This window comes from Thermobia domestica, chromosome 6, assembly GCF_964235325.1.
Source record: "Thermobia domestica chromosome 6, izTheDome1.hap1.1, whole genome shotgun sequence".
NCBI lineage: Eukaryota > Metazoa > Arthropoda > Insecta > Zygentoma > Lepismatidae > Thermobia > Thermobia domestica.
The window spans coordinates 197,101,666-197,119,250 of record NC_137459.1 but is presented as its reverse complement, the minus strand read 5'-3'; the positions used below and the strand labels follow the sequence as shown (position 1 = coordinate 197,119,250).

Here is a 17,585-nt window from a genome sequence, read left to right as displayed (position 1 = left end):
GTTTCCTTCACTTCACTTTTACAGTGCAACGAAGGGGAGGGGGGAGATATATGCCAAAAAAATAAAAATAAAAGTGACTGTCTCTGTGACTTCATCACGTTTAAACTACCCGACCGATCTTAACCAAATTTTCAACATAGATGAGGTTCAGATATGAGGTGGTTTTTGTCATATCACTTTAACTGTAGAACTTAGGGAGGGGAGAAATCTATAAAAATAAATAAAATTTAACTCTTGAACCACCCGACCGATCTCTATCAAATTTCAACCTAGATTAAGTTCGAACATGAGATGATTTTTGTCATATCACTTTAACGATGTAACTTAAAGAAGAGGAAAGACATTTACAAATGATCGAAAATGACTGATACTAGTGTCGAGTCTATAGTTTTTGAGGTCGCTGAGATGAACAGTGACACTTCTGATGCCGTGGCCCGGAGCATGGGGAGGAGAGGGGATATATAAAAATCATCGAAAATGGCCAATATCAAGGAGCGCTTTAGTAATAGTAAAAAGTGACTAACGAAACATATCACTATTTTTTCTTAATTTAACCCAGCGAAGCGGGTAATTGATGTTAGTAAATTATATAATTATTTTTGATATTGTTACCTATAATTTGAATTAAGGATAGCTTAATCTAGGGGTATACACGAATGAAAAATTTCCTTAGGATAGGGTGAGCAGACGTCTTGTTCTTAACGGCATTGTCCCCATTTTCAGAAAGTTGTCTAGTGTCCCGAGAAGAATGTAAATGGGGCGCAAAACGTCCGTTAAAAAATAAGTGTCTCGTTTTTGGCAAGTAGTTACGTATTGAGGTAGTATAAGCAAACATGAAGTGTATAAACATATCTGTTGTATGTACTTTCACAGTTTTATTAAACTTTTCTACAAGAAATATAGTTATCGGAAAGTATGACAATCGATCCCCCCAATCCTAGTTCCTATTAAATGGTAAAAGGTATTGTAAAAACTAAAATTTGAATAAGGTTAAATAAATAAAAATCTGGTTATTTTCAAATTTTCACTAACAATAGCTATATCTATGTGGGTTGCCAAATTATGCTAATTTGCTAAGTGTCCCGGGTTTTTTTTCTCTAAATCTAGTCACCTTATCTTAGGGGTACGCGGAAAGTAAGCAGTTGAATACCACTGCTCTAGACCAAGGTAGGGCATAGGACCGACAATCCTACACCTCCCTCTATCCAAAAAAATAAGAAATCAATCTAGTTACAGATTAGAGCTTTTTCTGTGGATCTTGTAGTGAAATATCCGGAGGTAAAAGCCCCCCCCCTCCCTTACCGACTGTCTTATTCGAATCCCTTATAACTAAAGCTTGAATAATGTTATAATCCTATATAAAGCTGAAGGGACTCAATAATTAAGGCGGAAAATAAGTTATGTTAGTACATATACCAGCAATTCAGGAAAGTTAATTTCACGGTAGGTACTGGGATACGCACGTTCATAAGTTAGTGACAAGATTTTCATTAGGATCATTATTGTGTTGGTAGTTTAGAAGCTCAGTTTTGTAAACTATACACAATTGTTGCGCATCATGTCTCCTATGTGTTTGTGTCCTGTTTATTTTCATTAAATACGTTTTTTGTTTCAAGTGACAATCGTGACATGTAGTTGACTTTTATATATTTCATACTAACTCGGGCCTTTCTTTACTCTTGTCGTGTAACCTCGGCTCTAAATTAATATCCCGAGGGAATGTTGTTACTAATTTTACCCTTGTGCTTTTGTCATTATGTTTGAATGTTTTCTACATATTATTAGTTTTCGTGGCAGACTAGTTATTGAATTTTACACATTATCCGCTGCTAAAAGACCTTCGCCGTACAGCACAATCCCAGTCTTCCTTTCGTACTATTTCACATAATTTTTGAAGTGACTGTGGTATGTGGTAACCAAAACTTTGTACGTGCCTGCCAAGAGAAGCAAAAGTCTGTAGAGAGAATTGGAACAAAATTTCAGCATTTGTCGGAATAAAGCATGAAAGTAGTAGTTGATGAAATTAACGAGAAGGTGCGACTGGCAATTTTTGGAAAACTTACACGAGAGAAGTAACCATAATTGAGTAAAAGTGGTAAACTTCACGTTATCGAAAAGCATGATAGTTGAATCGACATATTTAGAACACAAGGATATTACTAACTTACATAGACTCGGACGGTGCTACAAAGAAAGAAAGAAAAAAAAAAGTTAGAGTACATGTACACAATCACTATAGATGTCTGATCGTATAAACGGGTGGCTTACAACTCGGGTCACATTCTTGTTATTACGAAGGTATGTCACACTTCCGGTCAGAACAAAAGAGAGCGGAAGTCAAACTTGAGGGGGGGGGGGGGCGATGTTGGAAACTTAAAGGATCTGAATGTGAGGAGAGTATATAAAGTTAAGGTTAGTAATTGATTTGAAGTTTCACATACTTCAATTTGCAAGAAAGATAACTGTAGTAAAAATACTGATGTCGATGTAACATGGCAAACATTCATGATACTGTGAAAAAAGCAGCGGGGGAAAGTATGTGTGGTTTGTTGAGGAATGTAAAGACTTTACTCTACAACGGAAACTAACTAGATTACAATGACTTCAGAATGGATGAGTGAAGTAATTGCCTAAGAAAACTTAGTCCGGGGTTCCAAAAATTGAACTTTCGATTCGAAACATTACTTGAACAGTCGTAACCACCTGGTGGTCTACTTGCTACATATAAATATAAGAAAATACTTATATACAGAGTATTAGAAATATTGTTTCAACTCTTGGGATGTGATTCTACTCACAGAAACAAGACAAATAAAAGATTAAAGGCCACTGCACCAAACCTTTTCGCTCGTGTTCCTTATAGTAAATTATGTTGTACTGCGGTTATTAATGAAACATTTTCTTGTGAATACGAACAAAATTATAAGGTGTTTTTGGAAAACTTTACGGAAAAAACTCATCCCCAAAAGTAAACTATCCCTTGTAGATTTTTCCATAAGAAATAACATGTCATATGTTAGGGTTATTAATGAAGCAGTTTGAAATATGATCAAAATCACCTGAGTAATTTTTAAGAAAGTAATCTGAAAAGTAACTCATTTCGAAGAGTGAACTACGCTTTTTTTTCACACAAGGAATAATTTACACAATATTACAGTTATTAGTAAAATATGTATGGAATATGAAGGAATGCCTGAATCGTTTTTGAGTATATCGCCCGAAAAAAAAAAAAAAAAAAAAAAAAAAAAAAAAAAAAAAAAAAACTGGAAAAAATTGCATGAACCGTATTTGAGAAAATCGTCCGAGAAAACTCGCCCCAAGAATAAACTGTTGCTGGTATTTTTCACCACAAAAAAGTTTCTCTATATTGTAAGGTTATTAATTAAATATTTATGAAATATGAACAAAATCGCGGGAGGTTTTTTTTTTTTTTTTTTTTTTTTTTTTTAAGAAAATCGTCCGAAAGTCTCATTCCCAAGAATAAACTACTACTACTAAATTTTTCCTCAGAGAAGTGACTTATCCCACATGATGGGTTGTTTTTTGAAAATTGATTTATAAAATTTAAACAATAGTTAGAGCCATTTTGAGATTTTTTTTTTTTTATGTTTAAATTAAGTATCTTTATTTTTAGGGATAGAAAGAAAATTCGAGAAACGCCTCTCGGGAATCGCATTAAAACCTTAATTTTAAAATTTGCTCTCTATACGCTGAATTGTATGGCCTGTTAGTGAATGTACATCAGAACAAACACACGGACAGATGTCGAAAAATCAGTTTTTCGGTATCTATGGAACGTGTAAGTCCATTGGAATTTCGAAATCGACATTTTTCACTATCAGCATACTTTCGTCGGTCGAAAGTAAAAATTATTAAACATTTCCTCGGACTCGTTTCATTTTAAAGGCAGGAGGCACAGGTTACAGAAAGAAAAGAATATCTCTAAAAGGGGCTATTTATAGAGCGAGTCCGATTGACGACAATGAATGACGTCCTAGCAGCAAACAAGTATTCGTTGACAGGGCGCCGATATCTCGAGCAGAATAGTAGAATAGAATATATTGCGTATTGTGCGTGATTGCATAACTATAGTAATTAATGAGTTAGCATACAGACAATATGGAATATTTAGGTCAACATGCTAAGATTATGCCCTATGGGCTTAGGCTGGGCTAGTGTTGAAGTGAATGATTATGATTGTGGAAGAAAACGGGAGTACCTCCCAAAAATCCATATGTGAGGTCTTCGTTCACACTTTATATTTCTTCAACAGAGATAGCTACCAAGAAGAACATTTTGCAGATAGACTATAGTAACTATTTGATTTGTACCAAACAAAATGTCAAGCCATTACAATAATATATCTTCATAAGAGATATGCTTTATCAATAATATCTTGGCTGAAATAAAAGGTCACTGATAAAGATATGAATTTATTATACTTGAGTAATTTCCATTTTAATGTTTTGTAGTGTTAGTTTCCTGGTCGCCTCTCTCAGTGAGAAGAGTTGATAGGCAAATTGTGATGACAGGCAAAGGACATCGATGACGTAGTCGATGGTTTAGCTGTCATAGTACTCGCGACTGCTTGTACACTGCCAACACTTGAATTTCCTCGTAGCTGTATGGTTAACGTATGCGCCTTTGGCGTAGGAGGCTCGAATTTGATTCCCGGTTGGAGCTCATGTGGTTCGGATCGCATGTCAAGCTATATGTCCAGGTCTCATATAGCTTCGATACTGAACACGACGCTAAATTCCAAATCAACCAACTGCCAACACTTGTTTTCCTAGGCTATCCCCTTCCCTCCTCTGCTCTTTTCTTTGTGTCTGCTTTTCTCAGATTGTAAAAACACATTCCTACGCCAGACAATTGGAAATAACTGTTCTATATGGTACTGCTTGTCTTTTCTAGAATACAGAAATGTTATTTATACTACCAACGCTAACAATATGTAATTATTGCAGTAGTAACGGCAGCCCAAGCGAAGAACTTGATCGATGCTGGTGTCGATGGACTAAGAGTAGGAATGGGGAGTGGATCCATCTGCATCACACAAGAAGTCATGGCTGTAGGACGGCCCCAGGGCACTGCTGTCTACAAAGTAGCAGAGTACGCTAGACGATTTGGTGTACCAGTGATAGCTGATGGCGGAATTCAGTCAGTCGGACATATTATTAAAGCTCTTGCACTAGGAGCTTCGACTGGTAAGACAACTAATTGCATTTAAAGTGTGAAGTAAATCAAACTCAAAATTACTCACTTTTTTGCTCCTTCGAGTTCCTATAAATATCTTTGAAAAATTACCCAACGTCTTATTTTTTAAATGATTCGTAAGAATTTGAAGGAGCGAGAATGAATTCATAAAATTGATCTTCAATAGGTTTACATTACAATGTGAAGTGAATATTTAACTTTGATAGAAATGAAATTACCGTATTTACTAAGGCCCAACCTTCCTATTTTGGAGAAGTTTCTTGAGAATTTCCTTAATTTTAACGAATTCTTGATAATTAAAATTACAATTTTTTTTATTGATATAAAATATCTTAAGGTACATCAAGAAAGTTAACATATCAATTTATCTCAACAAAGACACGGCTATGATTTGCGTGCATTATCGGTCCATATACGTAGCTTTGACAATGAAAGCAAGCTGTGAATGCTGTGATTTCTTTTAAAAATATTATCGTCGCAAAATTCAAGTACGACGTACGGTAACGATGATGGAAATGCAACTTAAATTTAAAATCTAAACAACAATGGAGGTATATTTTAATATTCGGTATAAGCTATTATGCAACGCAAAAATATTGATCTCAACTACTCAAACTTAATCTGCGAATGTAAGGTGACCCTACTTATAGTCTAGTAAATGCTGTAAAATAATTATTTAACGTCCCACGGGTGCATTCCTTAAACAAAAATAAAATGGATGGGTAATGAAAGTGAATGAATGTGAAAGAATTGGTGGAATGAACATGTGGAAGGAAATGAAATAACCTTGAGAAAACTACTGAATCGGACCAGGATTCTCGCACCGGGTATAAGCGCCCTAACATTGAGCCACCATGCCCCTTAAGTGAGAGAGTTTAATAAGAATGTTTTGTGTTAATATTCAAGAAACAGATATTGAAGTTCACTTGTTACAAATTCAGAATACAAAATTTATTTTCTTTCTGGGTTAAATGCAATTCGTGCTTTTTCTTTAATATGCTCATTTTTTGGTATATAATATTTGGTTTTATTCTTTTTATTTGGTAATATTTGGTTTTATTTGAAAGTAGTTCGCATTAAAAATAAATTTAATCCAAAGACTACACTGCAATTGATACTACTTGTCCTTTCTGACACCTCGCTGCGCCATGTGGTGTTCAACGGTGTGTTGCCAGCTTTTGCGTCGGGTATTGAAACACGAAATTATTCACTGCAAGTAAATTTCAGTTTTATAAAATTAAATGACACAGAAGAGAACTATAAAGAATTCTCTCAATAACCGGTAAGTCCACTACTCAAGTTGACATTCGACTAAAACATTGTGCGTTTTTTTTTATATTCAAATTGGCAACGTGCGGAAAGGATGGAATGTTTACTATTGTAGAGTGAGATAAATGAGCCCTATAATTGGCTGTACGTGCTGTTGCTATAGAAACAGTTCTTCTTGCCTGATTGTTATAACTACGTGCAGCAAGGAAAAAACAGAGGAAAGCAATTGTTACGACAAGTTGTATCAAGTGAAGGTTAAATTTAATTTCCGAGAACTTTTTCATCAGAAGTAAATTACTATATCCGATCTTTATGTGGATAGTTCTCGAGGTGTAAAAAATACTTGACATTTTCTTGCAGTTATGATGGGCTCTTTGTTGGCTGGCACATCAGAAGCACCAGGAGAATACTTCTTCTCTGATGGGGTTCGTCTCAAAAAGTATCGTGGTATGGGTAGTCTCGAAGCAATGGACAGAAAAGATGCCAAAGGTGGAGCAATGGATCGATATTTTCATAGGTTCGTATAGTTACATAGTAATGTAGCGGCTTTCATAAACTTTGGTATAATAATAAATACATCGTTTTAATCCTTAACCTGTGGAGAATTTACTGCTTAAGGATACTGAAGAAACTAGAAAATCCTTGTTAGCTCTGATTGCTTACAAAGTAGTATGTAAAGAAGAAAAACTTAATCTTAAGGGACAAGATTAAAGCAAGGCCACTGTATTACGTTATCACTCAAGACCTTGAACATACTTTACTTCTCATGTAAGTAACGTTATTTCTGTCAACAGCATAAAGTTTTGTGGCCAGAATCCAAGCAGTACTTTCAGTGCCGATTTAAATCGTCATCAAATACGAAAATTACTTATTTCTGTCGGATAAGAATCACTGGTGAGATATTGTAAAATAACAACCAGTCAGAAAGTAAGTAAAAGAAATAAAAAAGTTCAATAAGTATAAAAAAAACTAAAGGGACTGCAGAAAGGAAAGAAGATTAAAAAATGTGTTTGGTACGCAGGGGTGTAGCCAAGAGGGGGGGGGCATCGGGGCCAGGCCCCCCAAATAATTTCCTGACCTCCCCAAATGATCAGCTTTTAAAACATCATAGTAAAATTATCTCGCTTCATTCATTTAAAGGTAACAAAGTTTATTGACAATTAATAATTTACGGTAAAGTAGTATGGAGAAATAGTTTTTCCATACCGATCGAAAAAAGGTGTAGTATCTCTTCCTTATACCGATCGAAAAATAGGATACTTTTTTTGTGACAGCAGATTACACAATTTACTGCGATTTATATTTGACAGTTTGAAGACAAACGTTTTAACAAGGTACTACAAATACAGCCATAAAAAAAAGGTACTAAACTGATTTGTAAGTACAGTATATTTTATATGCTTTAACAAGTGTTTAAAAAAAAAAGAGGATGGAAAATTTGACGAGTAAGAATGTTTTTATTCAATTTGGATTTCATTCGCTCTTTTATTTCTACTCAGTTTAATAAAATAATTTTTTTTTTTTTTTTTTTTTTTTTTTTGTCACGAATAATAAATATTTTTGTCAGGAAACCGTAAAGAAATTAAGTGAAATTTCAAAGAAAATCAATCTTGTGTAGATAAGTTCTGTATACAAGGTCTTAAATTTAAATATAAAGGTAACCAAGAAAAGTTTTGTTGTTTTTCACCCACCACTTTCGAACATCGATATGTCACCTAACCTGGAAGATCAAAAATAGTCCCCATCAGCATCGACGACCTGAAAACGTTCTGGAAGGCCATGGAATCCATCGCGGTAGAACTTGGTGGGCCGTAGAACGAAGAAAGTATCAGGTGCATCTTGGACTTTTACTAGAGATTTGAACTGACGTCCTCTAAGGTGGTTGTTCAAAGAATGAAACAGGTGATAATCGGACGGTGCAATACCTGGGGAATATAGTGGTTGCAATATTGTTTCCCATCCAAGGCGGAAAATGGTGTCCTGAGTCATCCTAGTCACGTGGGACTTAGCGTTGTCCCGCAAACGAGGACCCATTTGCAATTCAGAAGTGATGGCTCCAGAGTTTTGAGTTTTTGTTGAGCACAGCTCAACTGCTGACACTACACAGTTGCATTGATACTCTGACCAGCTGGTAACAGTTCCCGATGCACGATGCAGCAAACACAGAGAAGGACCTTCTTCTGGTACAGTGCTGGTTTCGGCTGTTTTGAAATCGGTTTATGGGATGCTAACCAATGATGAGGCGCCGTGGAGCATCGTATAGGACCCACTTTTTATCACATGTTAGCGCCCTGTCCAGAAATGGCTCCGAAACAGTAAATAAACACAGGCGACTGCCGCGTTGCCTTCTGGCCCGGAGTCAAAACATGTGAGACCCATCGACCCAACTTGTAGTGCTTCCCAAGTCGATGGATGTGCTGCCGAATGGTTTCTCCACACACTGAATTGTAGTCCCAGTTCCTCTTTGTACATGTGTTGGTCTTCTGGCACGTGGTGTTTTCGGGTGTTTCGTCATCGTCCTTAAACTTGTTAAACCATCGCTGCACTGTGCGCGTCGTCACGACACCCTCACCAAAGACCTGGCATATCTTCTGTCCCGCTACAGCGGTGTTTGACCTCCATTTGAACTCGTTCAGCATACATGCTCTTATGACGCTCTGTGGATGTCCCATGTTCCCTCTGACTTTACGCAAGTTCACGGTGTATCTGAATTGCCACAATCAGGTAGTATGTTGGATATCCCCATACCAACAACTGACGTTCGCCTTATCTCCACTCGCATTCAACTCACGGTGTGAGGTCCAATTGAACACAGACCTTTACGAAAAAGACAGAACCTTCTTGGTTACCTTTATAGTTATGAACAAAAGTATAGCGTTTGGTCCCGGGCAGTAGTTCTTGATTAAGCATAATAAAAACTATCTTGAATATAATTTATGGATAATAATAATAATAATCTAAAATAGTGTTTTTAGTTTTCCAGAAGGAAACCAAAATTTTCCTTTCTTTCAGGCCTCAAAAACACTACCAGCAACACTTTATTTTTTTTGCGTTGTACTATGTAGCTGCCCCCCTCAAAAACGACGGCCCCCCTACACAAACCTGCTGGCTACACCCCTGGTGTTACGTTAGTGTTATGGTGGTGATATGTTATAATTTTTTAATTATAATACTAGAAAGTACATAAATGAGTAGTTTCTTGTTGCAAATTATCTCTTTTGACTGTTGCAAATTATCTGTTTTTACTATCTGTCTTAATGCTCATTGATGTTTTTACATTATATTGCTGGATTTCAAGAGTCTCTTCGAATAGCCAGGAACAAAGTAAAAACATTTCACCTTCACACAACTTGATGCAGACTCGGTAATAAGTTCTTAATCTTACGGAAGATAAGAACCAATAGTTCTTACCGCTTCGCTGCCAGTAATCTCAGTTGTGTGAACGAAAGTCAATGTATTGTAAAATATATAATTTCGATATCATTTTGATATCCGTATTGGCTAAATGAAGCGTAAATACTGGCTGCGACGAATTACATCATAATTGGTGAATAAAATTGAATTATAGTTCAGTAGAACTATAGTCAAGATAGAAGACAGTAATGCCACCTACTTAATCTTCATATATATAATATACAGGTATATATTATACAGGGTGGCCCAAAAGTAGGTATACACCCCTGCATTGATCAAGTATAACTTTCTAGCTTACAAGTTTATTTACTTCGGCTGTTCCAGGGTTACGGTATAAATAAAAAGACATTAAGAAAAACTAATAAAGAAACTAGGACTACCTAATTGATAACAATAAGAAATGATATGAAATACAGAGTCTAACAGTACGGGACCGTATACCTACTTTTGGGCCACCCTATATATATATATATATATATATATATATATATATATATATATATATATATATATATATATATATATAATATACATACAGGGTGTATCAGACCACCCGTCCTAGGCATTTTTCTCGGCTCGTAGTGCACATAGATACTTCAAACAAAAAATTGAATGACCAAATCATATGTGGAGAATCAAATGGTGATACTTCCATATCCAGTGGCGTAGTGGAAATATTTCCACGGGGTGTCAACTTCAAAATTTCAAATAGAAAGTGATATCAATTTCAATTTGTTTGGAAGTATTATTCATAAAGAAAGAACTTTTACAGGGAACACTTTTCGTTAAATTCTACGATTTTGCATCTGTCTTATTATTGTTTAATTGCAACTACAGATCAAAAGCTTTACGAGGGGCGCACTGAAAGTCGTGAGCAATATTTTTTCAGAACCGCGATCTTTATTTGTAAGTGAAACCAAATATATCGTCTCAATGTATAGACCTTTCCTTTCCTTTTCTGCATAGTCTTCGTTCTTTTGCGCACATTTTTCCCATCGTTCTCCAAGTTTGAAGGTACCCTTGCGATAGAATTCCGTTCCAGGTGTCCATAGACACTGATGCACTACTTGACGAATATCCTCCAATGTCTTTATCGATAGCCTCGCATCTGTTCCTTCACAAAACCGAAAAGATAGTAGTCGGAGGGTGCCATGCCGGGGCTGTAGGGAGGATGTGGAAGTGTTTTCCACCCAAATCTTCTGATCTGCTCCATAGTGGCATGTAAAATATGCGAATGCTCATTATCCTATTTAAGGATGATCATCTTTCCAGGGCGCTTATCACGCAAGGCACGACGGAGCTTCAAAAGTGTCTGGATGTAGCGACCAGAATTTATGGTTTGTCCAGGCTCAAGAAAGTGAACCAGATTGCAACCCTGTGCATGTCAGAAGACGCTCGCTATAACTTTTCCCATTGATTGCACTCTCTTGGCTTTCTTCGGTGGTGAAATCAAGTGGTGTCATTCCATACTCTGTCGTTTTGTTTCAGGTTCATAATAATGGAACCAGCTTTTATCTCCAGTCACAATACTTGTCAAAAGGTCATCACCTTCATATCAAAATCTCTGAAGAAGGGTTTAGGCAATGGTTAGTCTCTGACGTCTGTGGTCCTCGGTTAATAACCGTGGGACCCAACGGGCAAAAACCTTCTGATAACCTAACCTGTGAATCATTTCTTGCACCGCACTAAGTTCAACACCAAGTTTTGCAGCGATATCATTCACAGTGATAAGTTTTACCCTTATCTCCCCTAATCAGCTCATCAACCTTTACCTTGTTGCGTTTCGAGAGTGCGCGCTTCGTGGCTCATATTCGATAATCGTGTTTCCATCCTTGAAATGTTTCACCCATCTCCTAATACTGCTGGCACCCATGCACACATCTCTATAGGCACGCTGCAGTCTGCGGTGAATTTCAGAAGCAGATTGGTTTTTAACAAGGAATTCAAACACAGCACGGTGTCGAAACGAAAGATCGCTGCAGGCCATTTTGGAAATCCTGCCTGTGGTTACGTGCTAGCAAAAAACAGCGTCAACGTCTGGAAAGAAAAGAAATGTCTGTAGATTGAGATGATATACTTGGTTTTATTTACAACTAAAGATTACGGTTGTGAAAACATGTTGCTCATAGAGTAATTATATAGTATAAGAGGTTTCAGCTGCTCTTCCGCTGAAACTGTGGAGACCGTGGCACCACCACTTAAGGAAGTTAGGTACTACGAACTATTAAAAACAAGAACGAATCAAATCATTCAGAGCGCCTGAGTCTGATAGAATTAGCCAATGATGCACTTAGCTACTGCCAGTAGCAGACGATACAGGTAGTTACAACTCTAGCTGATAGTGTCGCAGAATCACTTTCGTCAGTGTTGCCACAATCCTCGCTCTGAAGTGGGCTGAAAAATAGTACCAAATTGAAACATAAAGGGCCGAATTCATTATTTTATGTCAGTGTAATACATGGTTCTATAACACGAAACTAAAAGAGGTAAAGTTGTAGAACACTCCCCCCCCCCTCTTCCAAGTCCAAATCAAGAAAGTGCTCTTTTTAAAAATTATTTTTTAAAAACATCCAAATAGCAGAACCCAGTGGCGTAACCATGGCCTTTGGCGCCCCCTCACCCATTTAATAGATCAATGTATGACCATCTGTAACTTACGCGTATGCGCCACATCCCATTTGACTAGCTTTGGGCAGTGTTGCCAATGAGATTTTTCTTTCCGCTAAAACAGGGCTAAAAAAGGTTATCACGTCTACAAAAATGCTGTAAGTAATATTGCAATCGGTATTTAAGATGATTAGCTAATTATTACTCTCCAATAATGTTGAGATTAGAGCCTAAATAGGTCAGTATCGTCCTCATCCATTTAACACTAAATCATCTGTCAGCATCAGGAGCGGACGATGGCAAAATTTTCACCCTGCCAATGAGTCTTTGCCCCCCCCCCCCCCAAACACACACACCTAGTCCTAGCCTATATTTTACATTTTATTACAGTGATGTAAGAAAATATGTTAGAAAATTTATTTTGGGGTGCTCGTTTGGGCGCCCCTGACGTTAGCTTCCCGGGCAGTTGCCCGGTTTGCCCAACCTTTGGTGCTTGGAGAATTTGTCGTTATTGTTGAAAGCCTGTTGCGCAGGGGAATTTTATTTATAGATAGTAAGCTCAGTACATGTAATATAGGAGTGATATCGTATTAATACGGCAATAATTAACTACCAGGAGGATTAATTTCTTAATCATACAGTGCTATGACCTCGACGAGTTTACAGTAATGCCAATAATTTGATACACAAATGTAATAAACTGCGAGAGAGGGGGGGAAGGAATTTTTATTTTTGCCATGTTTGAAAGTGAAGACCACGAAAATTTGGGGCTCCATTTATATAATTTGTTTCTTTTTTTATTAAAAACCTGGGGCTCTCCCTAATATACCGAAACGTCCTGCGCCCGTAGGCAATGCCTACCCTGCCTACCCTATTGCTACACCGCTGGGAGGATCCCAAACAACCGTGGAAGTAGATGAAACTTTTCTCGCACGTAGGAAGTATAACAGAGGCCGCAAATTAAAACAGTTATCATCTTCGGTATGTATTGTAAGGAAACCAAACGCGCCTCTATTTCAAAGTGACCATAAATCAAAACGGTATTGTGGCCAGATATGAATATATATATATATATATGAGATGTAGGAAAAGTCTTCCTGACACTTTTGAAAATGTGACAAGTATTTGTTAAATGGTGCTGAATTAGGTACAATTGTACCAATTTTTTCACAAAAGGGGCTGAAAATGCCAGCGTGGTACCAACGGGCCGATGAATGACAAAAAGGGCTGAATTTGGTACAATTGTACCATGTGGCAACAGTGCTTTCGTTGCAATGTGGGAAAATGTTAATTCCCATTAGTTATATAGGAAGTAGTTCATTAGGGTAATCAATGATGTTGCTCACGACTTTCAGTATGCCTTTCGTAATTGACAGTTACTTTTAAAGAACACCAGATAACACATGTTCTGTCAAATAGCATTTTTGTTGAAAACTCTTTATACCATTCAGTGTCAAACGTTATGACATCTCTTGTACGTATCAACAAATCAAAACAATATTGCAGGTCAATGTAGTTTAAATTGCGGGGTCGGAACCAATTCAAAATAGAAAAGCAAAGAAAAACACTCATGGGTTTTAAGTTAAACTACGTATGAAACAAATTTGATCTAAAATATCAGCAATAAAACAAAAAACAAAAATTAAAATTTAAAAGTTATGAAATTGTTGCCACTCTCCCAGGCTTCTTAACGAGTTACCTAACGTATGAAAACGTTTCAATAAAAATCACTTTTCACAATAATTGCACAAATAATTGTTCAAAAATAGTACAAATAAAGTGCATATAGTACAATAAAGTACAGATAATAAATAACATGAACTGCAAGTTCTGTACGTTCTTCCCAAAATGTCATACTTGGACAAAATAAACTCACAATAAATGTTTAAAGGATCGTCCAGCACTTGCGATGCACATGCGAATGCGTACAGGGACATTGTTGACTGCTCTTAACACTTCATTTGGACTTAGTGCACGGCAGACATTACGGATCCTCTCCATCATGTCCTCTCTTGTAGTAGGATGCTCTTGGTAAACCAGCTCCTTGACACGTCCCCAAAAGAAAAAAATCAAGCGGAGGCAGGTCCGGAGAACGAGTTGGCCAGGAAACCGGGCCTCCTCTTCCGATCCACCTGTTTGGAAATAAACGTTCAACAGTTTGTCTGACATCTCTTGCAAAATGAGCAGAGCAACCGTCTTGTTGTAGCCACATCATTTCACGAGTTGCTAGTGGGACATCTTCCAAGAACTCACAAAGAACATGTAACAAAAAATTAGCGTACTCTACCCCTGTCAAAGTACCTTCGAAGTAATAGAGACTGATTATTTGGTCTCCCACTGCACCACACAAAACGTTAAGTATCCAGATATGTTGGTTGTCAACATCACGTACCCAGTGAGGATTCACGCTGTACCAGTAGTGAGCGTTGTGTATGTTGACATCTCCATTACTCTTGAAGGTTGCCTCATCCGTCCACAGAAGTTCTGGTGAAAACAGGGGTTCCTGGCGTTCATCCACTGACCAAACTCCAGACGGTTATGGAAATCTTGTTCTCGGAGATCCTGATGCAGGTGAACATAAGGATACAACAAGTTATTATGCAGAATTCTCCGAACAGTCATGTGGCTCATAGCAGCATCCGTTCTAATTGTCTTGTCGATATTTGCGGATCCATATGGACTGCAGCAAGGATGTCGAGAGACCGATCATTCTGAACACTGCGTTTGATCTGGTGACGTTTGTTGTGATGAGGTTGAACATGCCCAGTCCTCTGCACACGAAGTACCAAGAGCCAAAATAGTTTTCTCGACTGCCGAGCACGATCGGGAAACCGTTCACCGTATTTTTTGTTTGATGTGTTTACGTGCACTACGAGCCAAGAAAAATGCCTGGGACGGGTGGTCTTGATAGTAGCAATTCAACAACAAATAACACTCGTAGATGCCAAACCGTAGACTTTTAGCGAAAATTGTTTCCTATAAAAGTTTTCTTTTTCAATAATACTTCCAAAGAAATTGAAATTGATACCATTTTCTATTTGAAATGTTGAAGTTGACACCCCGTGGAAATATTTCCGCTACGCCACTGGATATGGAAGTATCACCATTTGATTTTCCACATACGATTTGGTCATTCAATTTTTTGTTTGATGTGTTTACGTGCACTACGAGCCGAGAAAAATTCCTGGGATAGATGGTCTGATACACCCTGTATATATATATATATATATATATATATATAATATACCGGGAGAGACATTTAAAACGGTTTTTGGAAATATCTGAAAAACTAAAACTCCCCAAAGTTAGTCTCGAAGGGGGACATCCAGTGATACCACACTCGATCTCCTGCCCCCAGCCCGTGGGGGCGGGAGGAGAGTCAGCTTTGAATTCTTAAATATGAATCCCCAATTTTTTAAATCCATATTCTGATTCTCCGTGAAAAAATACGTAACTTCTGCATTGAACATTTTTTCGTTGCGAGATAGATGGCACTGTAATCAACAAAAATCAAAATGGCTTGGGAATATCTGGAAAACTACAAATCGGATTTCTAAAATGTCATAACAAACGTTGTTAGTCTCGAAGGGGGACATCCAATGATCATCTCGGGGCCATTAATAAGCGACTATTTTCCTGGAAGAGGAAAGACTTATGGCTTAGCAACCGCAAACTGCACTGGAGGTCGCGAAGGAGCCAATGCTGCCAGATTTCTAAACTGATTGAAGTTGTTTATCTGTTTGAAGGTTTCCATTCCAGATCGTCATATGGGAACAGCAGAAATAAAAACTCATTTTTTAATTCAACCTAGACCCAACTTGTATTATGTTAGTATTCGAAAGTTTTCGATAAAGTGGTATGTTTATTTATTGCCCATAAAAGATCTGTAGGGAAAATGAGCTAACGAAGATTCTCTTTTTTTTTTTTTTTTTAACGGATTTATTTTCTTCAGGATGACATATTTTTAAAGGGAAAAAAGTATGGAAAGGGGAAAATTTATGCACTTAAAAGGTAAATATTTATTCTCAATTACTGTAAAAGCCTAACTTTTGGCGTTATAGTTTACAACTTAAGGCAGGTAGAGGGGCGATTTTCCTTTCTTCCCTTTATAGTTTTCCGATTTTTGCAAACCATAATAAAATGAATCATATATTTGTAAATTTAAGCATGAATTATTTGAAGTTTATATAAAAAAAAGAAAAGAAAGAAAGAATGTCTTACGTCTTTATCCACGATTGAGTAACAATACAAAAAGAAAAAAGTTGAAACTTTTTTTGTATTGTTTTGAAAATTAAAGAAACGAAGAGAAAGGAACTGAAAATCTTAGCTTGGAATGCTTTCTCAAAAAAATTTCATTCCTTATAGAACGCTTCAATTCATTGTTTATGACCATCAATGTTTTTCACAGTTGTCAGTTGGTAAGTTTCTCTACCTTCCTTGAGATTTTGTTCGAAGAGATTGTAGTATGCTGGTGGTGTATAGTATTTTCTCGCTGTTTGGAAATATCTAATTTCTTTCGGCGGTACCAGATAATAAGCAGCCTGGTCCTTCTGGCCAGAGAAGTCTAAGTAACAAATAGAAGAATCGTGTACTTGAAGTGAAGCAAAGCAGAGGGAACAAAACGTGAAAGTTTCTGGGGCTGAAGGTGGCCGAAGGGGGCTCTATCCCTAGCTAGGGTCTGGTTTCGATATGAACATTGGTTAAGAAATCCGGGCGATATGTATCTTTTTAAATTAATGCTAATTATTCAACACTTATCCTCATAAAGTATTTAATTTTCTTATTACTAAGTGCAAAATTGACATACACCCATGTCCAAAATGATTGTCGAATATCTATAACTATCTTCTTGTAAGGATATAATTTGATAATGATTTTGCAGGGCAATTTTAATATTGATACTATGTGTATAATCGGGAAATGTATATTTGTGGTAAATTTCATAGGAAAAGAATTATAAATACGAAATTAGAATGATTAAAACAAAATGTTGCTAAATGGACAAGAAAGTTTTATTTTAGTTTTATTGTTCCTATTTACTGCCCTTTTGACATGAAATTTTCCACATGTCTTTGCCG

The 17,585-nt window shown here is 36.9% G+C and overlaps 1 protein-coding gene across 1 annotated transcript in view; it reads left to right on the top strand.

Moving 5' to 3' along the window:
• Positions 1 to 17,585, top strand: part of ras (Inosine-5'-monophosphate dehydrogenase ras) — a 67,292-nt gene that overhangs the window by 45,885 nt on the left and 3,822 nt on the right. The window contains exons 8-9 of the mRNA XM_081760863.1: positions 4,968 to 5,207; positions 6,847 to 7,003. Coding sequence (XP_081616989.1) covers positions 4,968 to 5,207; positions 6,847 to 7,003 — 397 coding nt within the window. The remainder of the gene's footprint in view (positions 1 to 4,967; positions 5,208 to 6,846; positions 7,004 to 17,585) is intronic.